The sequence below is a fragment of the Spermophilus citellus genome, assembly GCF_964194105.1.
Source record: "Spermophilus citellus genome assembly, chromosome: 5".
NCBI lineage: Eukaryota > Metazoa > Chordata > Mammalia > Rodentia > Sciuridae > Spermophilus > Spermophilus citellus.
The window spans coordinates 95,363,752-95,385,722 of NC_138186.1; the positions used below are offsets into that span (position 1 = coordinate 95,363,752).

At 38.4% G+C, this 21,971-nt stretch overlaps 1 protein-coding gene across 8 annotated transcripts in view; it reads right to left on the bottom strand.

Moving 5' to 3' along the window:
* The window catches only part of SYNCRIP (synaptotagmin binding cytoplasmic RNA interacting protein), a 30,181-nt gene extending 8,725 nt beyond the window's left edge, over positions 1 to 21,456 (bottom strand). For 3 of the 8 annotated variants that reach the window (XM_081295179.1, XM_081295178.1, XM_081295177.1), the window contains exons 1-10: positions 21,108 to 21,456; positions 18,727 to 18,886; positions 17,883 to 18,001; positions 17,651 to 17,758; positions 14,918 to 15,031; positions 14,644 to 14,820; positions 4,710 to 4,845; positions 3,566 to 3,771; positions 1,028 to 1,177; positions 354 to 475 (exon numbers count right to left, since the gene is read on the bottom strand). In XM_081295179.1, the coding sequence (XP_081151305.1) occupies positions 354 to 475; positions 1,028 to 1,177; positions 3,566 to 3,771; positions 4,710 to 4,845; positions 14,644 to 14,820; positions 14,918 to 15,031; positions 17,651 to 17,758; positions 17,883 to 18,001; positions 18,727 to 18,886; positions 21,108 to 21,395 (1,580 nt within the window). In that variant the 5' untranslated portion in view covers positions 21,396 to 21,456. Of the gene's footprint in view, positions 1 to 353; positions 476 to 1,027; positions 1,178 to 3,565; positions 3,772 to 4,709; positions 4,846 to 14,643; positions 14,821 to 14,917; positions 15,032 to 17,650; positions 17,759 to 17,882; positions 18,002 to 18,726; positions 18,887 to 20,228; positions 20,739 to 21,107 lie in introns of those variants that run through there. The other 5 variants (XM_081295182.1, XM_081295181.1, XM_081295183.1 and 2 more) reach the window with 4 other exon arrangements.
* Between the last annotated feature and the right edge of the window lie 515 nt (positions 21,457 to 21,971).

Genomic DNA, 21,971 nt, shown 5'->3' on the forward strand with positions numbered 1-21,971 from the left:
TGGTCTTAACATAATTGGAGATTTAACATTTTCTACCTCTCTGAGGAACTTTCCACTCTTCAAACATATTAAGACATCTGGACAAATACTATTTAAGAAAACATTTTCAATAGAAATATCCAATTATTAAACAAAATCCCTGTTATTTACAATTATTACCTTCACAATTGTGGTTAATAGCAAGAGTACACAATTATTTAGATCTTTGCCATTTCTCAGACCAAAAGCTTTCAATTCCTCTTTAAGAAGATATGTTATAGATTTGTTTATAAAGTTTGAACAACACCTATTATTCTCCATTTAGCATACCAACTAAAATATATACTTTATTATATATACAAAATTTTACTTACATTTGATTCTTTGCTGCTTGCCTCTGAGCTTTTCTTTCTTTCCTTTTCTGATCTGGTGGCTTAGCAAAAACAATTTCAATATTTTCTCCCTCTAAGTCTTTTCCATTCATTTCTTCCATAGCCTTAAAAAATTAGATGACCATTATAAAAGTAGGTCCTTCAGAACAACTGCAACTAATTAAAGGGGGGGGGGGGGTAAAAAACAAGCCATGTGTAGTGGCACATGCCTATAATCCCAGCAACTTGGGATGAGGCATGAGGATTGCAAGAAGTTTGAGATCAGCCTCACCAGCTTAAGACTCTCAACAGCACAGAAAGAATTTGTCTATAAATTGTTAAAAAAAAAAAAAAAAAAAAAAAAAAAGCTAGCTGTGGTAAAGCATCCCCTAAATTCAATCCTAAGCACCAAAAATAATTTTTTTAAAAAAACATTTATCATTATGTCACAAAGAAAGCCTCATTGAAATAAAATAGGGCTGCAAGGTTTTACTACACAATACAGTTCCACTATTCCATTTTTACATCAAAAACTGACTCATCTCAACCAAGGCCAATAAATGTATGCTTCAGTTGGTTTGTAGCCTCTGCATTTCCGACTTCAAAAACTTATTGAGTCTATGACTAAAAATTGTTAGTATCATTCAGATGCCTATGGTATTATACCATTTATTTACCTTGACAGCACCATCTCGTTCATCAAAATGAATGAAAGCATAATCTTTTAGCTTCTTCACTCGTTCCAGTTTCCCAAACTGACTAAATGCCTTTTCTAAAATCTCTTCTGTTACGGTATTGGCAAGGTTGCGTACAAACAGCACTTTTACCTGAAATAAAAAAACAAATGTCCTGTATATTTCCAAAGAGTTCAATTTCCAAGGTGCTACTATCTCACCCTGCAAAGTTAAGTTGAATTGCAATCACAAGAACATCATGAAAAATTAATTTTTTAAATAAAAAATTAAAAAAGTTTTCAACTACTTTGAGGAAGTACTATGGAGTCAAGTTGTAGGATCAGGCCTGAAGACCTAAAACACTTTACCAAAGAAGATGGTGAAGCTGTCTCTGAACAGATGCTCAACATCACTTCTCATTGGGGAACCCATAACAGTACTGAGGTAATACTATGTATCTAATAAGCTGCCAAAATCCAAAACACTAATACTAAATGTAAATGAGGATGTGAAGCAACCAAACACTTATTCACTGATGGGGGAGAGGGATGCAAAATGGCACACCTTTGGAAAAGTTGGCAGCTCCCTACAAAACTAAATACTCTTAATAAAAGATCCAGCAATCCTGCTTCCCAATATTTACCCAAGAGTTGAAAACTTACACTCAGATGAACACCTTCACACAGATGTTTATAGCAGCCTTATTTATAATAGCCAAAAGCTGGAAGCATCCAAGATGCCTTTCAGCACATAAATGGAGAAGTAAACTGTGGTACATACAAAGTGAGATATTCACCGCTATAAAGACATGAATTATAAAGCCACAGAAAGACATGGAAGATACTTCTTATACGCCTCTTAAAAGAAGCCAATCTGAAAAGTCTACATACTGCATGATCTGAAAAGTCTACATACTGCAAGATTCCAACTATACGACATTCTGAAAAGGCAAAATTGAGACATTAAAAAATGATCAGTGATTGCCAGGGGCTGGAAGGTAGCAATGAAGAGGCGAAGAATAAAGGATTGTGGGATGGAACCTTCAGGAACTGGGGCCTCACAAGAAGAAGCTAGGTCACGAAGTGTGCCCTTGGAAGGACATGGGAATTCAACCCTCCTCTTCCTCTCTATTGCCTGACCGCCATAAGATGAGAAGCTTCCTCTACTACACATCACACCATAATATACTGCCTTGTTATAAGCCCAGAAGCCAAGTCAGCCAAGTGACTGGAGACAGAATCCTTCTGCCAAAATAAACTTTTCTACCCTTTTTCATGTAATCTCAGTTACACGAAAAGCTAACCAACATGTCATTATACATTTGTCAAAATTCATAAATGCACACCAAGAATGAACTCTAATATGAACTATGAATTTTCAGTGTCCAACACTGGCTCAATTTTAACAAATGTACTAATCCAATGAAGGGTACTGACAGTGAGAAAAGCCCAGGACCAGATGGAGTGGGAAATCTATTTAAAAGGAAATACAGACTTTATACTTGGTTGCTTTTAATTATTAATTATTCTGCAATAAAAGGGGGATAGATATTTCCTAATAATGTGAACAAGACCCTTTAGGAGAGCTATTCAATGTTTAAACTAACACAAATGAACAAAACTAATTAGGATCTGCTGCTGAAATCTTAAAGGAGGATGAAATATTTAAAATACTGGTAAGAGGGTAGGGATATAGCTTAGTGGCAGAACACATTCCTGGCCCTGGATTTAATCCCACCATTGAGAAGGAGGGCAAAAAAAGATAAATTCTTATTTGAGAAGCTTTCTCAATATACAGTTAAAAAGTTAAGTTTTTGGCTATAAAACATTACCCTTTCTCCTAAAATACCTGAATAGTACCCAAATTTATTAATCCAAAGTGGTAACCCCATAAAAGCTTTATAAGTCAGAAGAAGGCCAAATATCTTCTGTCCAAGACCTTCACCTTTTAATAATACTGTTTTTCCATTAGTTCACACACACCCCTCTTTAGATTGACACCTGGCCTATTAAAGGGAATCTCTAAAAGACAAAGCATAGGATAACTTAATTGCAAACTACACTAGTTTATAGTGAAGTGTTGACTCAAGATGTTTATTCTCACAGGATGTCTCAACTGATTGCTGAAGCAGGATGCCTAATAATAGCTAAACATTATAATTACAGCAGTTCTGCTGGGGCCAATACATCTCTCTATTTTTAGAAGTAAGACTTTTAACACAAAAACCATGTAAGCTAATGGCACAAGTCTCAAAAATTTTAAGAAACTGCTTTTAAAATACACACAAATATGGCACTGAACCATTTTCTATGGCACATGGGCCACTTCATCATAAGATTATAATAGCTAAGTATAATAAAATTTCCATATTCACTTTCCACACACATTTATTACTAACTAGTATGTGGCCCCAAGGAAACACTTTTCTTAATTCAGAAATGTGATTTAAAACATGTACACAATTCATTTTATAAGTTTTCTCTCCTTTACCCTTCTCCCATTAACCCCTCAAAAATATTTGCTTAACTCCCCTATTATTACCTTTGCCATAACTTCAGGATCAGGATCTTCTATGGGATCTGCCCATTCAACAGTTCCAACATTTCCCCAGACCTTGACTTTACCACTCATTAACCTACGCCTTGCCTGGGCCGCTGTTTTGTGATCTTCATATTCAAGAAAGCAAAAGCCTCTGTTTTTTTTCTTGTCATCCGGTTGGTGGTATAAAATGACGTCTGTAAGACCCTCTGGAAGTAAGCAACCATTCCAGGGAAATTAGATAAAGTAACTACCAAGAATAAGGATATGAAAGAATTTGTTTTTTTTAAGATACTAAATATCAATATAAAAAACTTCTTAAACTAGTCATCTTTACAAATGACTGTTAAAAAAAAAAAAAAAACCATTAAAAAAAGACCAAGTGATTTTCTTAATCTACCCTTTCAAGTTTTTCCAATCCAGAAACCCCCTCAAAAGAAAATGTGACTTTATTGCCAAAATGACTGTTTGACTATACTGACTATTTTGCTTCCACTAATTCTATCAGAAACAGTTAATAATCTTTATGTAATAATTTAGGAAAATGCCAGAATAAGTCAAACACAGACAAATTTTATTAAGTAAACAAACACTGAAATTCTAATGGTACTTTTCTGACCTCAGGTATTAATATTAATGGTTTTAATTCAAAAGAAATTAGCAAATATTATTGCCTAAGAATTTTGAATATTCCCAAAGACTAATAATTTGCTAAACACTGTAAACAGACAAGAATGTTTTCTAATACAAGCCACCTGTCATTTTCAAGCTGTTATAAAAGATGTTTTACAATTTGAAGAAATTATACCATATTAGCAATAACATTAATCTCAACTTATCAATAATACATATTTTAACACCTAAAAAGAACACACAAACAGAACTGTGTAAACAAGAAGTAGAACAATGATTTGTGGACTCAGTTTAAATCCCACTAATTTACACAGTTTTCCACAAATTATTTCCCAAAACTTTGTGCCTCTTTTTCCTTATTTAAAACATGGATCATCAACCTCATAAAGTTGTGGCAAGGACTCAATAAATCAATAAATGAAATGTTTAAAACAGTGCTTGGCAATCAGAAATATATGCCATTATCTTCATTATCATTAAAAGTTGCACCTCCTTTCAAATAAATCCAACTTACCTGTTACTTTGCTAAATTCTTCAAGAATCTGTTCCTTGGTTTTACTTTTAGGAATAGAGCCCACAAAAAGCCTATTGTTGGCAACTGAGATGCAGACACCAATGTGTTTTCCAGAACGAATTTCATGATTATTATACTGAAAGGGGAAAAAAGTGCACCATTTTTCAATTACTTGCATCAATTAGATGTATTTACCATAGAAGATCCCCAAGTCCCATACACAAAATCAAAATTTTTAACAAATTACCACTGTGTGAAAAGAATTTCATACTTGAAAAAATGGTTTACTTTAATTCCCATATAAAAACAAATTATAATCAGAGATAACACATTGAACAATTTTATGAATTTTTCACTGAATTCTTTAAATCCAGGGAGGAAGGTTTGAGCAGCTTAAATTCAAAAATGATAATTCTACAACACCTTAACTTTTACTTAAATCCATTCTGCCAACCAGTTATTTTCATGCAAAGGAATGCAACTCCAGCAAGCTTTCTGCCTTCCTAGTAACCAGTATATAAAATCGTTTTTTCTCTCTATTCTCTTGTAATAACTTGCAATAAGGAATTTTGTGTTTCAAATATATACATCTAAAAACAGAATTCCTTTCTATACTACCCCCCCCCTTTTTTTGATGGTGGTACTAGGAATCAAACCCAGGGGCACTTCACCACTAAGCTACATCTCCAGCCCTTTTGATTTTGAAAGGTCTTGCCAAATTGCCCTGGTTGGCCTTGGTTACAATCCTCCTGCCTCAGCCTCCCAAGTCACTGGAATTAAAGGCATGCACCTCATTTCACTTTCATTAAGCACATAATAAATTCATGAAGGAAAAAGACAAATAGATTATGATGGTAAAACTATTATTATAAAACTACAGTAAAATGTAAATTCAATTTTCATGTAACCATGTCCTATAAAATGATAAGATATTAAAGGGCAGGTGCAAAATGACAAATTATTTATAAATAAAAATACAGAAATATCCAAATTTTCTAATTTAAAAGTATCCAAATTATCTGGAAAAGTGGATTAAATGAATTATGTAGTTAAAACCACCTCAAAAATGTTGTTAATAATTGTGGGGGTGACAGTAATTATTAATTCCTAACACCTGGCCTTAACATCAATTTCATACATACATACAAGTGGAAATAAACTAAAGAACCCACATTAATCTCCATACAACTTATAGAATGGCTTTACGGGGGGAAAAACATTCTTTATTATTTATTACTCTCATTTTTGCACAATAGGTACATCAGGTGTAACAGAAAAAAAACAATCCACAAAGTCAATTCTTCCATATCCCTTTTCCATCTCCAGATAATCAAAATTAAACAAAGTTCACACACTGCACCTCAATTCAGATCAGTTTCATACTTTCTACCTGCCTGGCTCTGTTCAAGCTATCCAAGTCTCTGGACACCGTGGTCCCAAATTTATCTCTATATTTATGTCAAAGACAGAACCTTGGGGCTGGGGTTATGGCTCAGCCTCGCACGTGCAAGGCTCTGAGTTCGTGCCTCAGCACCACATAAAAATAAATAAAGGTATTGTATCCAACTACAACTAAAAAGTAAATATTTTTTAAAAAGACAGAACTTTTTTAAAAATCATTTTTCCTATTGAAAAAATTTCTGCAGTGCACAATGGCACACACCTGTAATTCCAGCAATTTGGGACCCTCCCAAGGTCAGCCTAGGCAAATTATCAAGACCCTGTCTCAAAATAAAAAATGAAAAGAGCAAGAGATACAGTTCAGTGGTAGAGAGCCCCCAGGTTCTCAATGGCTCCCTATCACCAAAAAGATAAAGTTCAATGCTTGAACATCAAAAGCCCATCCTAAAACTCCTGGCTACTTTCTCTTTCTCTCCACAATAACTTAGTCATTTATTTATATCAGTTCTCAAGTGTGCAATACTTTCAAAGCCTCTGAAGAAAAAATTTGTAAACTTCTACCAAACTCTTCCAAATACCAGTAAAACAGAGTTCAACCATTAAATACTTTGCAATTCCTCAGTCCTATAAAGGTTAACAAAAACACCCTTTCATGTTAACAAAGACCAATAGTCCTCAATGGGAGTAACTTTGCCCCTAGACAAGGCATCTGACATTACTGGTTGTCTTAAGTTGTGTAGGTGTGTGTGGGGGGAGGAAGGTTGTCTTGCCACTGGTATTTATTGGGTAAGTAAATGTCAGTAATACTGGGAAACATCCTACCATTCACACAGGACAGGACAGCCAATCACAACAAAGAATCATCTACTCTAAATAAAACAACACGAGTGGTGAGGTTGAGAAATCCTACCATATACTGTTTTCTAACATATCACGTAAGGTCTATTTACCTGTTTTTCTTTTCCATCAACCCAAAAGCCTCTTCGAAGCAGAAACATTTGTTATAAGAAAATATTGTCACTATGATTGAATCTGTCATTGTTTGGGATTATGGATAATTAGACTATAGTGCCTTATTTCTACAAACAGGTCAACCTAAGAACATAATAAATTGCATTTAAACATGTATACCCCCCAATAGATTTTTATAACCAAGCATCAAACAGCCAGCCTTAGTGGCATATCAATGATTTGATTTGGTTTTCTAGTCTGTAACTCTTAAAAAGTGACAAAAACTATAGAAATATTAAAAAAAGGGAAGGAAATACAAATGTTTAAAGGGAAAAACAGGAGTTTCAAGGGTGACACTAGTGGTATCATCATCATCATCATCATGTATTTTGTTTTCCAAAAGTTCTAAAAGTGAAGTTAATTAAGAAATACATAACTTAACAAAAACATGAATTCTTGGATATACCAACAAAATAATATTGAAAGCAAAAACAATGCTCACAAGAACTCTAGCAGTGAAAGGCAAGACAATAGAGGAAAAAAATCCCCTCAAGGCATCAATCAGAAATATAGGGAGGCCAATCCATTGATTATGCTGGTAGTGTAGCCAACACTTCCGGCAACTACCAACATAATCAATGCTATCTCTTATAAATTATTATTATTTTTATTATTATCTACAGAAAAACTATTTCTTTCCTTCTAATCCATCATGCCAGCTCGTCTCTGAACAACATGACATGAATATTTAGCAAAAGTTATAAAATAAACTTTTTCTCCCACATTCAAAGAAAACTTAGAACAGGTAGCACAGAATAAATTAGCTCTCCAATGAAAATAGAAGTCTTTAAAGGAGCAAAGAAACCTGTGGGCATACTATCCAAATAAAACAAAGTACTCAGAAATAAACATTTCTTGAATGTTCCATCTATGAAGTTATGTGTATTTAAATGTCCAAATGCTTAATCTTTCTCACTCCAGTACCAATCTTTCACCTTAAGTAACAAATCTCATCTCAGCAAGCAGGTTAACAACAGTTGAGTTTCATGGTGAAAACAAAACACAAAAATCTAAGCCTGAAGAGAAACTCAAATTTAACAATGATGAACCCTAACCACTCACAGACAAACATGAGATCTTTCCTACTTTTGGAAGGTGAGCCCTAGCTTTAGTCCCAATGCCACAATAGGGTCACCAAATATAAAGATGAACTTTGACCATTCAATGTGGTTTCAGTACTTAAGTATCCAAAATAGGAGGTTTGGGAGTTCTTAAGTACAGAACTTAAATATTTCATCTAGGCTTAAATTTTTAAGTCATTTTTTCCTTCTTCATCTACATCAGCTACCAAATTCCCAGAAATTTAGCAGTTTCAGATATGGAATCTGATCAGTTCTAACTCTTCTCAGTGAAGTTACTACCTCCCCCAAGCCCATCCATTTTAATTTTAAGCATTACTTGATGCTTATACTGGGCCTCAATCTACTTCCCTAAAAATTCTAAAGTAAATCCATTTCTTCCCCAAATGACAGCACTTCATTTACCTGTACAAGTTCATGACTCAGTTGTTCTCTATGATTGACTAATCATTCCTTCTTTTAATATTTATTTTTTAGTTCTCAGGGGACACAACATCTTTGTTTGTATGTGGTGCTGAGGATCGAACCTGGGCCGCACGCATGCCAGGCGAGCGCGTTACCACTTGAGCCACATCCCCAGCCCCCCTAATCATTCCTTCTTTGATAATGGCAAACTAAAATGCCTCCAAGAGACTGGCAGTGTCATTTAAGAATGTCATTCATAACACAATTATTAGTAGATGCAGGCTAAGATTGAGAATTTTAGATCGGACAGGAGACCACTAATTTTCCACTTCTTGACACCATACACTCCTATTATAGGTAGTCCATGTTATTTAGCTTATTTGGCATTCACATCATATTGCTGACTCACAGCACAGCTTGTTTTACAAAGGACTTCAATTTTGTCAACTCCATTCTATTAGTAGTCCAAATCTGACTACCTTACCCTATCGAAGTTTTTCAAACCTTGATTTTATCACCCAAGGCATTATCCTCATGGCTTACAGATTCAACACCTTTCAGAACAACTATACCCTCACATAAGGTACTTATAAAAACAAGTTCTACAAAACTTATTAGATAAGTTCCACAAAATATCACTAGTAGCCAATCATTTCTCTATTCAAAATCTTTGCCCTCTCTCTATTGCTGCCATTCTCCTTTTGTCCTTTTTTCTCTTCATCCAAATATCCTTCATTATTCAAACATTTACATAAAGCCACCACACCAAGGCTCAAACTTTAATGGGACTAGGCAGTTCTAAACTACCACCTTCTGGCATTGATTTTTATTAAAGTTTTATCTCCTACTTATTTCCTCAAAACAGTTTTAACTATGTCCACTTGCTTTCTTCAGTGTGCTGCTGAAATCTTTCACACAATCCTTCTCTACCAATCCTAATCCAAAACAATCTCTCCCTTCATCCTTTCTTCACTCGTTTCACCATATGCCTACATTTTAATTGCAGTTGTCTTCTAACAAACTTCTCTAATGTCAAAAAACTTGTGTATCCATAATAAACCTTTTCATGTTAAACATAATAAATACTTGCTAAATTTCTACTAAAGTATTTTGTGATCCATTTTGTTAGCTGCATTCATCAGAACAGTTTTACCTACATTATGTTGGTAGGACGACTGTGGTAAATAAAACAGTCAGTGGCTGTTAAAATTTTGACTGTCAATGTGCAAACAAAGATCTCATTTAGGGCTGGGGATGTGACTCAAATGGTAGCACACTCGCCTGGCATGCATGAGGCACTGGGTTCAATCCTCAGCACCACATAAAAATAAAGATATTTTAAAAAATCTTTAAAAAAAAAATCTCATCTACTCCAGTGTTTGTAACATAGACACTAGTAGCATTTTCACCAGGACATTTTCATTATTTGGACTGTCATAGCACTGCAGCACCACTGACCCTAGCCTCCAATTCCAGTAGCATACCAAATAAATATACATAACACACTTGTCTGCCCTTCTTTCTGGTTACTCTAATAATCAAAACCCCATATATTCCCAAATAGGTGAGGGGAAAGTTCATTATCACACACTCATCTATCTAATCCCTATATCTGATGATAGCACAGAATAAATAAAATTACTGCAAATGAAGACTACGAAACCTTTGAGCTACATAGAAATATAAATTATTGGGTCAAACGATGTATTAGATGGCACTAGTCAGCCAGTCAGGTTATTTACCCACCATCTATTACATAGTGGCACTGTTCTAAAAGGTTAGTGATATGGGGTGGATGGCTTATCTTCTTTTACCAAGTCAAGAAATAATTTTAGCAGGGCACAGTGGTGCATGCCTGTAATCACAGTGACTCATGAGGCTGAGACAGGAGGATTCCAAGTTCAGCCAGCCCTTAGCAATTTATTGAGGCCCTAAGCAACTGGGCAAGACCTGTCTCTAATACAATAAAGGGCTAGGGAAGAAGCTCAGTGGTTAAGTGCCCCTGGGTTCAGTCCCAGGTACCCAATAAATAGAAATAATTTAAGCAATACCTTAAAAAATTTTTTTGGCTTCTTTAACTCACAATTATCTACACAATGCAGGAAGCACTATTATATGTATGTATGTATGTATTTATTTGCGGTGCAGCACCTGGGACTTCATGCATACCAGGGAAATACTCCACCCCTAAGACACACCCCCAGTCCAGCAAAACCTATTTCATAAAGATCAGGATATAACTGGAAGTTAATAGTATAACTGGAAGGTAAGCTGCTCAAAGTCAGGAAAGGCCTTCCAACAGGACCTTATTGATAAGTCAACAGCAGTAACATCTGGGCTGCTTTCCAAGTGTGGAAAAGCAAAATAGCAGAAAGTGGTCTAGAGATAAAAATGGCCATGGTTTATTTGGAAGACAAAAAAGAAGGGCAAGTGAAGCTGTTAAGAGAAAGATCAGGAGAGGAGGAAGAGGTAGGCAAGGACCTGACTGGATATGCATGGTTTGGAAGTTTTCAGCATGGGAATATTATCTAATCTGTACTGTTAAATGTAAAGGACAACAGAAGTCAGTGAAAGTAGTCAGGATTCTTCAGTAGTCCGAATGGTACAAATGGTACCATAGTGTTAACAGTAAAGATGGTATAAGTGATAGATGCCAAAAATATCTTGGCAGTGGAGGCATGACTTACCTTGTGAGCTCTTTTTAACACTACCTAAACTACTAGATAATTTAAAGAATCACACTACTTGGTGCCATAATTTGTACTGATGGATTCAATTGTGGTCTAGTTAATGTAGCACTTAGCACAAAGCCTGTCCCTCAAAAAGTACTCAAGTGATAACTATTAATTACCTTTTCATAAGTTTAGATACTATCTCCCTAGCTAGATTACCATCATTTAGAGATGGGCTTGTTTTACTCCCCCAAAATACAAAGCAGATGTTGGTTGAAAATATGGTCATTCAAGAATGCTGCAGTTTCTTGTAACTCCATGCTTCTTCTGCTAGTAAGATCCATTTACCCATTTTTACAAGTATTCCACATGCAAATTATAATCTGTACATTTTTAATCTTGGATAAAAATTGCTGAATCAGTATTTTTTTAAAAAAAGGACAAACACCTGAACAAACTAACTTTCAACCTCAAGATATTCAAGACACTCAAATGTTTCAATTTTTTTCTGATGTATAAATAAATGCAGAATGGGGTTGGGGATGTGGCTCAAGTGGTAGCGCACTCGTCTCACATGCATGCGGCCCAGGTTCAATCATCAGCACCACAAACAAAGATGTTGTGTCCGCTGGAAACTAAAAAATAAATATTAAAATTCTCTCTCTTTAAAAAAATAAATAAATAAATAAAAATGCAGAAGAGGTACTTTCACAACATTTGTCATGTATAACAACAGTGACACTTCAATTATATAAAACCGCATCTTTGTTGTAACTCAAAAAGAGAATCTCAAGATAAAATACAAGAAGGGACAGTTTCCAAAGTATGCCCCCTTGAGGAATGTATTTAGGAAGGAAAAAGGCATTTCCACAACTGAATACAAAGTAGCAAAAAACACTGAAAATCAATTTGAGGGTTTTTTGTTTTTTGTTTGTTTTTTACATATTTTTCCAGAATGTTTAAATTACATCACTTCCTCTAAAAACCTAATCCTTGCTTATATTGCTGTATTTAATCAAACCTCTCAAATCCTATCCACAATAAAAAATTCTTTAAAAAAAAAAAGCAAATATGTCCAACTCAACCCAATGGACATACATCAATACCACCCACACACACACACACACACACAAATTAAGGCACCAAAATGCAAAGCCCCCTGGTTTGTCAAATAGTAAAATACAATTGTACCCTCAGATAAGGACTCAAATCACAACAGAGAAACCCATAAAGAAGTGGTAAAGGTTTAGGACAAGAGTTAGTTCATAGACCAAGGCTGCTTGGTTATTTATAAGAAATTTCTATATGAGTTAGAATATTTGCATCTTAATATTTATATTAATATATAGTAACATAGGCTAAAGAAGATATAAATAAGTGTCCTCTACCAATGCAATTTTGCAACAACTTTGTAGAAACCTGTTAAGCTAAAACAACTATCCAAACTAAGACACTTCAAAATATACTTACTGGCACTCAAAAGACACTGACCTATCTTTATTATAAGCCTTCTAGAAATCATCTAGAAACAAGAATCTACCATAACAAGTATAGTATGACATCAAAAATTAAATAATCTACAATTTCAATTTAATGGTTCTTTTCAAAAATGATACCAATACCACATCACTGGCTAAATTTTGTATTAGGTTTTTGTAACAAGATAGTTCATCGAGTTTCTCTATCATTCTGCATTTTCATATTAAAACTTAACAGCTGCTTTTATTAAAAAAAGAAAAGTGGGGCTAGGGTTGTAGCTCAGCGGTAGAGTGCTTGCCTCACATGCGTGAGGCCCTGGATTCGGTCTCCAGCACCACGTAAAAATAAATTAAAAAATAATAATAAAGATACTCACTGTGTCCATCTACAACTAAAAAAATATTAAAAAAAAAACCTTACTATCACTTTGTTGCTACCCAGCAAAAATACTCTGAAATTAAGCATGTAATTTCTAAAGTATCTCTTTCTAAAGCTCCAAAAAGTCCTTTATTATACCTGAACTGATAAAACCAAAATTTTGACAGCTCCAAGGTTACAATGCTACCAGTGAATGGCTCCCTATGAACCAATATCCCCTCTGAAATAGGAAGCATTCTTTTAAGGAGAGCAGTTACTCCTTACTAAGAAGTGACAAAATTCCTGAATTCTCTCTTTAAAGAAACCCATTTTTCTAATGTTAAATTTCCACAACACTCAATTATGTGTATACACACACACACACAATGTAAGAATTCAAACAATACAGAACAGCAAAATAAAGCATACTGATTTTTCTCTTTAAAGTCTGCCTTAAAATGTGATACAGGTTGAGCATCCAAAATCTGAAAATCAGAAATCCAAATAAGATGCACAAAACCTTGGAATTCTGAAGCATTTCAGATTTTTGCATTAGGGACGCTCAACCATTAAAGCCTATGCAAATATCCCCAAACTGGAAAAACTCTGAAATCTGAAATATACTTCTGGTTCCAAGTATTTTGGATAAGGGATACTTAACCTGTATATATGGGAAAAAATATATATTTTTTAGAAGAAATTACTCTTAAGAATTTTCTCAGAATTATCACAAAATACTAGATAAGGCAAAATTTAAAAACATCTGTCCAGTGAGTGACCAATCTACAAAAGTTTCCTTCTACTTGTACTCCTTGTTAAGTTCCATAGGTTTAAATTAACCTCTGGCTCTTAAATTTTAAATAAATCATAGAAACCTTGATTCACAGAATTTAATAAAACTTTTGGCACACACATATAGTTCTAGCTACTTAGGAAGCTAAGGCAAGAGGATCACTTAAGCCCAGGAGTTCAAGACCAGCCTGAGCAATGCAGTAAGACTCCATGGGGGGGGGGGGGGGGGGGAGTTTGAAGTTAAATAAGCCATTTTAAACATTAAAATTTCTTTACAAAGTCAGAGAAACTAACTAGGTTTTCACCTATCTGATATTTTTAAATCAAATATTGCCACTCAACATAAAACCCCTTATGGCATTATCTAGAAATTTATAACAACGTCTTTGTAAATTTTTGAAAAAAATATGGCTCAGATGCAGCCAGAAAACTGAGAGCACTATTACAGTTATTTTCCTAAACTTTTCCACATTCCTATAAATTTAAATTCATACACACAAACACACATACAAAAACCCTATCTTTATGCCAGGTGTTTCAAGAACTAGTAACCAGGAATTCTACATACTACTCATAGATCCTGACTCTAAAACTATTTGTGTAAATACTTCACAATGTTTACACAGAAAATGCCGAATATATTGCCTAATGAAAGGCACAATAAGAAAAAACCTGGCAATAAAGATAGTTGAATATGAAGATTTGGGAGGAGGGGACAACAACAACAAAAAATCTTACCAATTTAACAGCCTCTTGAGCTGCTTCTTTTGTACAAAAAGTGACAAACGCATAACCTCTATTGAGACCAGTGAGTGGATCCATCATTAGACGAAGATCCCATATAGGTCCAGCTTTCTCAAATAATGGAACAAGCTCATCCTCAAACAGATCTCTTGGGATCTTCCCCACAAATATCTGTAAATTAAATATGAAGTAAAAACCATGGAGAATTCTTTAGGAAACCAGATACCTGTGCTTTATTACAAAAGGTACAAGTTTTTAGTTTCTTTACCTCAGTGCCAACAGAAGGCTGCTGACCTGAATAAACGGAATCTGGAGGCGGTCCCCCATACTTCCTCTGTCCAGTGGTCACATCAAGTGTGTAGCCTGTTCTTTCCAAGAGTGCCTTGAAAAGTTCAAACACCATTGATACTTTTAGTATTAGACAATCTATATTCACACATTTATAGTAGTTAAAAATCAACCTTGTCCAAATCTTTCTAATTATCTTAGCAACATTCCCCCATAAATATATTTCTGGGATCTGTTTAAAATTTTCCCTTTAATGTGTACTTATTGCCCTGAACATACTGTCAAACTTCAGGATCCTCTGCCAAATTAAAATAATCTCAATTACTGGTGGTGAAAATTAAGCTCCATCAACAACTTCCAGGAGAGGGTGTATCCACTCCACTAATACCTCCTAAAAAATAACTGCACCTATCTTGATTAACTATAAATTTCTTACCAAATTCCCGGCACCTGACTCCTAGGTACACACTGCCATTCTGGCCATTTTGTCACCCCTGAAGATATTATACTCCCTAAACCAAGGAAATTGCATGGAAATGGAAGGAGACCCTCATTGTTATACAAAATTACATAAGAGGAAGTGAGGGGAAAGGGGGGAAAAAAAAACAAGGGAGAGAAATGAATTACAGTAGATGGGGTAGAGAGAGAAGATGGGAGGGGAGGGGAGGGGGGATAGTAGAGGATAGGAAAGGCAACAGAATACAATAGACACTAGTATGGCAATATGTGAAAACGTGAATGTGTAACCGATGTGATTCTGCAATCTGTATACGGGGTAAAAAATGGGAGTTCAGAACCCACTTGAATGAAATGTATGAAATATGATATGTCAAGAACTATGTAATGTTTTGAACAACTAATAATAAAAAACAAAGAAGAAGAAACTTGGGAAGTACAGGAAAAACAAACTCGTATTATTTGACATTAAAGTACCATGCATCACAGGTTAGCACAGGTAATTCAGAAAAGTCAAAATGACTAAAAAATTTATGACATTGCAACAATATAACTTAACTTCTACATTTTATCTCCCTGAAAGTGAACTGTTAAAATTTACACAACTCATTTCACTTAAGAGTAGGAGTTTCTCTTCACTCCTTACAATGGTAAGCAAAAGTACTAAAGAGAAACCCATTAATCTTTAATAAAGTCAAGAATTAGTCCCACCTCTCTACCACCTCAGCCACAAAACAAACATGGTTTTCTCTAAACAACAAAACCAACCTACTAATTAGCTGGTAATTCTGAAATTTAAAAAAAAAAAAAAAATCCTATGACAAAACTTGTTAAAATGTTGTCAAATGGTTTGGGGTAGCCACGTTTTTCTTGTTTGTTTTTAACATTTTCTACCCAAAGAACATTAAATATGAAATTATTAAGTTAGGAATGTAGTATTTGCCTAGCATGCTTGGAAGTTCTGGGTTTAATCTCCAGCACTATCAAAAAGAAAGTATCATTCATTTACAAAAACACATAATTCACATGCAAAAAAAGCCTTTGTTCTTCAACTTTATAACCAAGAAGTTCACAAGAAGCTACTTAAAGTAGCTCTTTCTTCTTTAACCCCCAATTAGGACTGCTTCATAGTACAGTACAACACTGGGTAACAAAACTAAAAATATATGACTATCATATAAACCAAATGGCTTACTTATTCCTATTCTCACATGTCATCTGTGCTAGTACAATTATGCTTTCTTTTAACTTAATCTTTCTATGATCCCAATAACACCTTTTGTCAATGTATTTAAAAAAAAAAACTTACTCCCCATCAAACATCCTATAAAAATGTCTATCACAATTTAGATACCATTAAAGCTTTAAACTACCTCCTTCCAAACACAGAATTGAAAGACATTCAATTCGCTAACAAATAGACTTTAAAATCTCAACTTCTTGGTTGACATTAAGCTAATTCCATCTTCCAATCTTATCTATTATTACAGGATTCCCTCTTCCCCTCTATTAAAACCTTATCTAACATCTATGCCTTTCTTACTAACTTGTCTTCTCAAACCCTAACTCTTGGCCCAAGAACAGTGGTGTAACTATAAAAGAACACAAAATTAAAAACTAATATGAACCATATTTCTATGAACCAGAAAACTCACCAACACAAAGATCAAAATCTAGCTGAATTTAAGGCCATTTAATCTCCCATGACCTTAAAATTACCCGAAAAAGCCTTTCACCCCATTTGTTTCTCATTTACATTCCCACACTGAACAATCTTACTGTTAAAGGTTGCTTTTAGAAATAAAACAAGCTAACCTTAATAAAAGACACTAATGCAAGAAGCAGTGTTAAAATTACAAATTTACTGGGGCTTGAGCCTTCTAAGATAATAAAACAGCAGCTTACTACACACTTTCTACCAGCAGGTAGAAAAGTAAACCAATTCCTCCCAGTTTGATCTGTCAGTAAACTAACTTGTATCTTTATAAAAAGTATCTAGATATATAATGGATAGGTTTCTTTAAATGTTTTATTTGGCATATTAATAACCCATATTTAAACATCAGTAGCTAACAAGAACAGCAAATTGTTTTAGAAACAGAAATAATTTTAAAATGTCCAATTACTTTCAAAAAACAGTAATTAGAAAAGACGAACAATCTTTAAAATATAAATACATCCATGTCACACCCAAGGAATATTTATCAAAGCTACAAAATGGTTAAAGGAACTTCAAAAGGAATTTTTAAAGACATACCTTAATTTTTGCTTCATCTGGTCCTTTACTAGAATCTGCAACTTTGGTCCCCTGTTTTTCTCTCTGCCTATAAGTCTTCATGACTCCACATAAAAAGGCACTTTTGTTCTGCAAAAAAGTTTTCCATTCATATTTAACAATTACCATTTATATGTCTAATAAAGCCAAAATGTGTGTATCAAAACTAATCAAAATTTTTAATCTTTCTACACTGACATTAAATTAACATTACCTGAACATGAGAGAGATCACTGTCTTTAAACTGTTGAAGAACTGCCAATGCGCCGTCTTCATTGAACTCTTTTAAAGCTTCGATAGCTCTTTCATCTAAATCACTATGTGCAACTAGCCCTGGAGAAGAGAAAACTTAATTAGTTATCAACTTTCAACATTTCTGAAAAAGTTAAAAATAATAAAAGACCTGTATAGGCCAATATACGTATGTTTGTGACAACAATTTTATTCCCCTTATCTGCCTAATGAAAAACAAACATTCCTTAGCCACTCAAAATTGCATTCTGAACTAAATAATGCCTCTCAACCACACAATAGTCAACTTATTTTACACTGTTTTGTGCCCAAGTCAGATGGTTCTCAACACTACCTTATTTCTACAGTAAATATACAGACTTACAAATCCTAAAGTCAACCAACAAAATACCAAGCATGACAACTGAACATCTACTCAATTACAAGTACCACTAGAAAAAAGAACCACCACACCAATACAGACAACAAGTCTACAGTTACCAAGTTATTTAACAAGAATCCTATTATAAAAATACCCAAAAAAGTCACATGGGCTGCTCCCAACATTTAGCAGCTGTTGCTACTGTCATATAGTTATCCATCAGGCCAGCCAGCCTTCCCCTAGGGAGGGCCTATCCCTGCTTAACATTTCCCTCCCTCTACACACCTTAATCTCTAGTTCAAACCTAAGTTAACCAACTATCAGAACAAGTCAAATCTCTAGTTCCCACACTTATTGGAAACCACAAAAAGTTGCTATTTTAGCTCAAAGCCAGAAATCCAATAGAAAAATTTCATAATGTAATTTTGCAAGTGTTAGTTCTTACCTGCAACGTAAATTTCATCTAGTTTTTCAGCAACTTTCTGTGGTAAACCAGCATCAAGCAATGTCTGAAAATTTTCTGAATGGATAACTGCAGAAGTAGTATCCATGGGCTCTTCAGTACCATTTCCATTAACATGTTCTGTAGCCATGTTTCCAGAGATCTGTTCAAACGCAATAAGCAAAATTAAACTAGGATCTTCAAACAGAATACAGGACAATATGAGAGCCCCAATCTTTTACTTTCTCTACCTCTTACTACACCAATCAACCTGTGCCTCCCTTGAAAAAAAGCCTTACTTTAGAGTCACTATCGCCTGACAAGCCAGATTTGGAGCCCAGGGCACAGAAGGACCAATATGCTATATTCTTCCTGAGCACCACCCCTGACTCACCTGCTAACACTCCCTAGAAAAAACCATATTACAAAGGACGCCCAATCAGCACGGAGACGAGTCAGCGTGCCACATGCAGCTGTCCCCGTACGGAGAAAAAGGTGTGTGTAAAGAAAGCAAAGCTGGGCTCGTCCCTCTCCAAGGTAAACCCCCAAAGTGTGCTTTTCCCGCCTGCCGCTTATAGATCAGTAACAACAGCCAGCGAAGAACAAAGCGTTCACACAAGACACCTTCCCACCACCCAATTTCTCCACCCTTCACCCCCACACCCCAAAGCCCGCCCCCGACTCCGCACCCAGAGCGGCAGCCTCACCACTGCAGCCGCCAGGAGCCCATTAGAAACACGTGCTCTACGCCTTCAAAATGTCCTACAACTTCCTTCAACGGAAACCCACCAAGTCCCAGGCCAAGACGACCATCACTGGCTCCCAAAATCAACCCGCAGCCGCGGTCCGAGCCCCCAAAACGCTGCAGAAGCACAACCTCGCCCCTCAACACCCAGGCCGCGGCGGCGCCAGGCCACAGGCTCTCCCCGCCCCCAGCGCCGCCGTCTCCGCCGTGACACATGGCTCTCTGCCTCGGGCGCTCCCCGGGCGCCGGCGACCCCCGGCCTCCCGCCCGGCCAAGACTTGACCTGGGGCGCGCGGTGGAAACCCCCAGCCCCAGCCCCTCGGTGCAGTGACTGCGGCGCCGGGACCGACAAGCCCGCGGCTTGAGGGCGTTCCGCGGACAGCCCCACGCCTGCAAGACCCCGAGCACCGCCCAAGCACGCCGCACGGCCGCGGGACCGGCTCCTCTCCGCCCACTCCCGCGGCGACGGCCACGACACCACCAACTCTGCCGCCGCTCGCGGTCCGCGCGGGCCACGGGGCCGCGGAGGCACCTCCTCCTGGAGCGCCTTAGACAAAGCCCGAACGGCAGCAGCACATGGAGAGGAGGAAGTGGCGGCGCGAGCCGCGGCCTACTCCCAGACAGCCCCAGTCAACGTGCTCCTCTGCCCCTTGGAATCCATTTTCCAGAAAAGCCGGTTTCTCCCCGAGCCGCCCTCCCCCAGCTCACTCCACAATGTCATGGAGCTCCCCTCCCAGACCCGGGTCCTGGCGGTCGTTACCTCCCCGTTCGGCTGCGGCGGAGGAATCCTGTCCGAAGGGATCGGGTTGCGGGAAACGCGTGCTCGCTGCTCCCTATGTCCGGCGCGAGTGGAGCTGTTGTAAAATGGCGGCCGAAGCTCACGCCGCTGGCAGCAAACCCGATCCAGTTCCACTCGCCTCCGAGCGCGCTCCCGGTGCGCGCGCGCGCCCCCGCGTGACCCCCCTTCCCTCCCCTCCCTCGCGCGTCCGCTTCTCTCACTCCCTCAGCCCCTGCCCTCCTCCAGCTCCTCCTTCTCCCCCTACCACCTCTACCAGCCTCCGTCCGCCCTCTTCTCTCCGCCTTTCTTCTTCCCCTCCTTGCTCCTCTCTCCCACCGCTTTCACTCTCGTCTGCGGCCGCTCAGGCACGAGTGGCCGCCTTTCCTCTCCTCGTTCGCACTCTCGCTCACTCCCTCCTTCGTTCGCTCTATCTCGGCCCCGTCCCCCAGTCCCTGCCGAGTCGGCTCCTCTCTTTCTCTCTCCCGCGCTGACGTGACGACGTAGCCTACGCCTCGGGACGCGCGCCCGCGGGCACCGCCCCCACGCCCCGCCGCCTCCCTCGCTCCTCACCCGGGGGGGGCGCGAGACCCCGCCCTTCCGCTCCGGCAGCGGCCGAGGGGCTGAGAGTGAATGAAAGGCCCGCCCCTTCCCCTCCCGACACTCCCCCTCCCACTCCCCTCCTGGCGGGGCGGGCCGGCTCAGCATGTCCCACTCGTTCTCCTTTGTCAGGAGACTGGCATCTCCCCACCCCGCCCCACCCCCCCGCCGCAGCCCCACGCGTCTGCCCCACCCCCGCCGGGGCCGGGGGAGCATGGGGCTGGGGGCGCAGAGTGCGGCCGCAGCTTCTCCGAGGGCACCCACCGGTCGGTGCGCCGGCCCCCGCCCCGGCGCCGCCGCCGCGTAGTCGTTCCAGGCGGTGTCCACGCCGCCGCCACCCCGCGCTCTTCTCGCTCGGGAAGCTGCAGGCGCACGTGTCCCCCGGGGCGGGGCGAGGCAGACAATGGGGCCGCGGGGGAGGGGAGCGGCGGGGAGACCCGCGGATCTTTGCTCTGCTGGGTCGGCGGGACTGGAGTGCGGGAGTCTCCCTGGGGAGACCCGGTTTCCCCAACTGGACAGTGGGGCTTCCCGGAGCCCCGCACGGCTCAGCATCCACGAGAATCTTGCGGGAAGGGAGGGGCGCGCCGGACTCGGACGAGGAAACCCCAGCTGCTTTTGAAGGGGGAACGGGGCAGGCTTTGCCGGAGCCAGGAGTGGCTCCCTCCTCGGGGTGATACCAAGGCCAGATTTGGAAGCGAAACCACCCGGTGGTGAAGGGTTGTGCAATACTCCGTTTCTGTCCCTGGCCTTTTAAGCAGTTAAGGGCTCCTCCTGGCACAGTTTGAGCAACTTGAAACAGCACAAAGCTGTGTGGTTAGGACAACTGTGAGGAAAATATCAGTGTTTCTTTTCAAAAATCTTGGCAACTAAATCTTATATGAAGTGACATTTCCTTTGTAACCGTTTACTAGGTACAAGAAAGACAAGACAAAGGCGTTTGAATTTCAGACGCTTTGTGGATACTAATTTTATCCAATGCAGCTGTAATGAAAAATGATAACTATCCTTTTAATTAAAAAGCTTATTTTTAAGAATTTACTGTTTTGCCAAATGAGTCCCTATGCTATGATAACAAATCAGTGGTCAGAGGTAAAGTTAGATAATTACTCTTCTAAATGCATAAGCATA